The 6,000-nt window shown below is 33.0% G+C and overlaps 1 protein-coding gene across 1 annotated transcript in view; it reads left to right on the top strand.

Annotated features, from left to right (window-relative positions):
* Nucleotides 1-6,000, top strand: part of GTF2E2 (general transcription factor IIE subunit 2) — a 54,312-nt gene that overhangs the window by 23,000 nt on the left and 25,312 nt on the right. Inside the window, exon 4 of the mRNA XM_061177309.1 lies at nt 4,947-5,054. Coding sequence (XP_061033292.1) covers nt 4,947-5,054 — 108 coding nt within the window. The remainder of the gene's footprint in view (nt 1-4,946; nt 5,055-6,000) is intronic.

Here is a 6,000-nt window from a genome sequence, read left to right as displayed (position 1 = left end):
CGTGCCCCTTGCATTGGCAGGCAGATTGTTAACCACTGCGCCACCAGGGAAGCCCCAATTTTGAAGTTCTGATGGTATGACATTTTGGCTTTACTAAGGATTCTGAACCCTAACTTAATTTATGAAAGTGAAATTTCATTTATAGCTAAAATGGCTAAGTGATCTCAGATTTACCCCCTTTGTCTGCCAAACTCTTATTCCCATTTAGTTCCTAGTTGTATCTCTTGAAAAAAAAAGTCAAAGAAAGTACTGTATTTGTTATTATTTCAAATTTCAGCTATTCCTTAGTGTATAAATCGAATTTTATGTGAAGTCTTTTCTTTTGTAATTTAAGAGACCCGGTGTCTGTCTAGCTATATCTGAAATCTGTGGTTTGTATTTGATTTCTGGTAGAAATGTGTTAGTTTATAATTTCCCATTATCAAATAATATACTCTGACACTTAGGCATTTACCTTTCATTCCATGCATCCATTCCCCCACATGGTAAGCAATACTAAAACCTACTATCTGCTATTATGGCACGAATGGTATGAATACCTAGACGAAATGTATGCCCTCGAGGCTGTCAGTCTTTTGAGGGAGACTGACATTTAAATGTCATGTTTTTGCTACTCTACTAAAAACAGTTTTCATTTGTCTAGAGACCCTTATTGCTTTGTTAATCTATGACAACGATCTTCAAATTTTTACTCATGTGTTCCCTGAAACAATTTTGAAAAACTGTGTGTCCCTTTGCACATATTTAAATTGATAAGTGTAATTTTTCAGCAAAAGGTTTTTTTTTAATTGAAGTATAGTTGATTTACAATGTTGTGTTAGTTTCAGGTGTACAGCAAAGTGATTCAGGTATACATATATGTATATTCTTTTTCAGATTCTTTTCCATTATAAGTTATTACAAGATATTGAATATAGTTCCCTGTGCTATACAGTAGGTCCTTGCTTATCTATTTTATATATAGTAGTGTGTAGCTGTTGATCCCAAACTCCTCAAACCACCCCTCCTTCCCCCTTTGGTAACCATAAGTTTGTTTTCTATGTCTGTGAGTCTATTTATGTTTTAACAAAAGTCTAAATAGTGACACAGGATGAAATTTCTGGCATATTGTAATATTTCAGTAAAATACAGCACTCTTAAATTTACCTAAGGGAATCTAAATGCCAGTTTTTAAAAATATGAAAACAGACTTTAGTGGTTGGAAATTTTAATTATTTTCCTTTCAACTTGTATGTCAGTTCTGTTACTCCCACTGAATTTTATCCTAATGTTATGTATTTTAGTGTTCGGAAATCTTCTATTGATCATCTGTCAAACTCCTTTGTCACAATAATATGTATATAAATTGAAATTAGGAATGTTTTCCCTATAACCATAAGGCTCTAAATATTTTCTGGTTTGAGCTATCATTATAATTACTATTACCACATAGTTGATTAGAATAACATAAATATATTAAAATTTTGATTAAAATTCACTTTGTATGTAATAATTATGCAACAGAAATCCATTTTTAATGAAATAAATGGAACTGTCTTATCTCTCCAGTGGTTCTTGTGTCTGGAGATAATATATTATTTACTGGTAGAATGAAACAGGATTTGGCACCAATTTCTGGTCTTATTTTGAGATCTTGTAGGTTTAAGTGCTGAGAAATAAATGTTCATATAAATAAGTTCATTCTAATAGAAATTTTGTGATAGCAAAACCTTCCAAGTTGTATGCCAGAAATTACATGGTGATTTATCATCAACATTTATCAGTTGACAGTTCTGTTAGGTCCTTCTTCAGTTTTGTTGAAAGCAAAAGAATGGGAATCACCTAACTTGCCAGAGGATTTGTTACCTGGTCCTTAACCATCTAGTTTCTAGGAAGTGTATCAAAAAGGTTTTACCAAGACTCAGTAAATGTCTAATTATATCAGCTTCCTCTTCTTCCCCATATCGGTACTTTCGTTAATCTGATACATTCAGAAGCAGTTGAGAAAATAAAAATACTAGTTTCAGCACACCTTTGCCAGTGCAATTTTTTTTGATGAAATACTTTTATCTTAGGTGTATAAGTATATTTTTGCCAAAACTGTCAGGTTGAAGGTTTAGCATACTCAGTTTATGGAAATTATTTTCTGGTTAACAAAGCTAGTCTCCATTGTCAGACCAACCAGATATACCAAACTTATTTTTTATCATATTTTAAGTAATATAAAAATCACTGAGAAATATAGTATGGAATGAATACTAACAGTTACTACTAAGGTAGTTGAGATTAAAATTATAAGGATCAAAAAGAATGAATTTTTCCATTTTTATATAATTTAAAAAATAAGTACGCAGTTTACCATCATGTAACATTGCATCATTATAAATAATCAAATGTTTATGAAGCAAGGGTGTGTTAAACAGTGTGTTATTCCTTTTCTAAATGTGTGTGCTTGTATCTTCCATCTCTGATATTCAGCTTTTAGATATAAATAAAAGGGAATGATTCAGAAATAACTAAATTTTATCTTGGGGTGATTAATGAAGGGGAAGGATACCTATTGCTAAAAATGAATTGGTTTTACAGCTAGCTATGACTTATTTTTTTAATAGGAGGTAGAAATATTAAATATTTAAAACGTAATGAGAATTGACTAATTAGAATGAAAATTTCATGATATGATTTGATAAAGTAGGTTTTAACTACCACATTGAATAATGCACCCTCAGTCTAAAACAGTTCCTATGTGGTTTTTGTCTATGGGTTTTATGTAGCATGATTTGAACATTTTGGTAGTTCGAGAAAATATTTGTTATATTTAAAAGAATCAGCCTCCTTTATTAATACTGCTTCAGTTCTTTAAATGTGCTTTTTCTTCTGGCTAATAAATATTCAAGGAATGGATTTTGAGAATTGCTGAAGAGAATTACTTATATGAAAATACCTGAAAAATTCTATATTTTTCATTAGATACTTCTTACCAGTGTTCCCTTTATTTGGAGATTCTCCCCTAAGAGCGATACATTCTTGGACAGTATGGCATGGAGGTGGGGTGTGTGGGGATGGAAGAGACAGAGTTGTTTAAAGGGAACAGCTCTCAATTGCCCACAAACTGTAGTTCATCAGAATTTAGAATGTCATAGCAAGGGCAAAAATATCCTATTTTTAACTCCTAGAAAAATATTTAGGACTGGAAGAGACAAGAAGTCCCATCTATAGTGGATAGTTGGATACCTCGATTTATCATTTATGAAGGCTTCCCCAAAACAATATTTTTTTGACTTGACCTTTTGTTTGAGTCCCTGGAGTTTAATATACCTCCGGGCATTGCAGTATAAATTCTGGGTGGAGGTGAGAGTTATACCTTTTTTTTTTTTTTTTTTTTGTGGAAAGGGGGCAGGCCTGTTTTGAAAGGGAAAGAGTACATTCGGAAGATGATCTGTAAACTGATTCTTGGAAAGTCTTCAACTGCCCCTTGTGTACCCTTTTTGAAGAGCGGATAAAACCAAGAACTCAGAAAGAAAGGGAAAAGGCAACACAAAATACTCCTCATAGTTTATTCATTTACTGATGGAAGAGCTCTTTAATTGCTCAATGAGAATTATGTAAAAATTATATGGAGAAGGTTCAAGAGATATGGTTAGGTCCATATGAGACACTGCTCTAGTTCTAAGATGACAAATCAGTGGTGCACTTTGTTTTTGATGGAATGATTTTTCTCTTGATCTCACTATTATCCCTTTATGTGGTTGTGTCTCAGTTATGTAAAAAATCATGTTGAAAAATTTGGTTAGTTTGGTTTAGCCTAGCTCAGTGGTTCTCAGTGTGTCATTCTCCAACCAACGGCATCAGCATCTCCTGGGAATTTGTAAGAAGTGCAAATTCTTGGGCCCCTTCCTAGATCTACTGATCTGAAACTCTGGGAGTGCAGCTCAGCAGTCTGTGTTTTCACAAGCCCTTTCTTCAGGTGATTCTGATGCACACCACTGTGCCACTTACATATGTTTTTTAACTTAATAGTTTGTCCTGGACATCTTTCCAAATTAGCACACAGGGAACATCTATATTTTCTTTTTTTAACATCTGTATCGTAGCATAGATGTGCTGTAGTTTATTTAATCAGTCCTCTATTGATGGCCACTTGAGTTGTTTCTAATACAACTTAGTGTGGTAATAGTTCTAATAGTACATCTTAATACAACTAATGTTTCTAATTTTCCTTTTACAACAATGCGGCTTTTCTACATTGTGGTTTATCTGTAAGGTAAATTCCTAGAAGCCGACTTGCTGGGTCAGGGGTTTCAATGCATTTATATTGCCAAATTCCCTCTGTAGGAGTTGTATCAATTTGCATTCTTACCAGCAGTGTGTGAGAGGGCCTGTTTCCTTACATCCTCACCAATAGAGTTGTCAAACATGGAATTTTGCTGGTGTGATAAGAAATACCTTAGTGGAAGTTGAGTATCTTTTCCTATGTCTAAGGTCATTTGCATCTCTTTTTTTTGTGCTTTTTGTGTTCCTGTCATTGGGTCATTTTCTTGTTAGGTTTTTGGACCTGTTAAAATATTAGGAAGGCTAACTCTTTGTGATATGAATTGCAAATATTTTTTCTCAGTTTGTCATTTGATTTTATATAGCTACAAGTTTGAACTTGGTTCTGTCTGATTTTATAGTCTATTCTCTTCATCACTATAATTGTACTGCCTTAAATAATACACATTCTGCATTCCTGAAAAGATTAATTTACTAGTAACTATTATTTAATGCATCTAGCATTTTAAAACTGTCTTCCAGGGAATTCCCTAGCAGCCCAGTGGTTAAGAGTCTGTGCTTTCACTGCTGAGGGCCTGGGTTCAATCCCTGGTCAGGGAACTAAAATCCCACAAGTTGCACAGCGTGCCCCCCGCCCCCCCAAAAAAAATCATTAAAAAAACCTGTCTTCTAATAACAGTTTCTTGCCGCAATAGACACGGCATCAGCGAGGAGATACACATCCTCTTACTTTAGAAGAAATTTTGGATGAAACACAACATTTAGATATTGGACTCAAGCAGAAACAATGGCTAATGACTGAGGTAAGAATAGGCTTAAATTATTGTTAAAAAAAAAAAAAAATTTGTTGTAACTAGGGTTTTCATATACTGAAATATAATTATTTTTGCTTTTTCTTAAAAGAATTGGTGTAGGGTTTTTGTTCTTTAAACATACACATTTTGAGATTGACTTGTTTTCATATAACCTTATGTATCTATTTAAAAATGTCAAAGACTTGAGCATAAAAGTTATAAAGAAGTCAGTCATTGTACCAATTTTTAACTTTTTACAGAATAATTGATGCTTATTTTGAATTGCTAAATTTATAATGTACATGTTGGCAAGTTGTATTGTTTCTGTTTTAGGACATTTAATGCATGAGGTATTATAGGGAAAGCAAGATATTTTGTTAAGCAAGATACTTGTTACACCGCTACTGCTATTATGATTTGATAGTGACGTTACTGCCTCTAGCAGATTACTTGGAAAAATAATCATGAACATTGTATATATGTTCCACACAACATTGGAAGAAAAGGAATCCCCAACCATCAGTGACCACGCTAGTTTGGAAATGAGTAGCACTTTAAAAATTGAGATATTTGTCTCTTTTCTGTTTAAGTATGAAATGACAATTTAATAAGACAACTTTCTAGGACCAGTGCTGATTCTAAAGACCAAATGTAAACTTCCTAAAATAAAATTTAATTTATTTTATTGAGCAAATATTGTTCTTGATTTTAATAATGTAAAATGAACCAGTTAGTATCATTGTAGCTCATTATATTAGTGATATACAAATGGTGGTAATCCACATTTAAATTTTGATGCTTTACCTAATCTTGAAATTTCATGGACTACCCACATTAGGTAAAGTTTATTGTAATTACTATTCTATTCTCCCTCCTTTCTTCTTTCTGTGTTTCTTCTCTTTATCCTTTCAGGATCAGGCTGGCAGCTGTAGAAGAAAATTAATAGGGTTGCTCT

The sequence above is a fragment of the Eubalaena glacialis genome, chromosome 20 (genome assembly GCF_028564815.1).
Source record: "Eubalaena glacialis isolate mEubGla1 chromosome 20, mEubGla1.1.hap2.+ XY, whole genome shotgun sequence".
Classification (NCBI taxonomy): Eukaryota; Metazoa; Chordata; class Mammalia; order Artiodactyla; family Balaenidae; genus Eubalaena; species Eubalaena glacialis.
The sequence above is the reverse complement of the archived record's forward strand: the minus strand, read 5'-3'. Positions and strand labels throughout refer to the sequence as shown.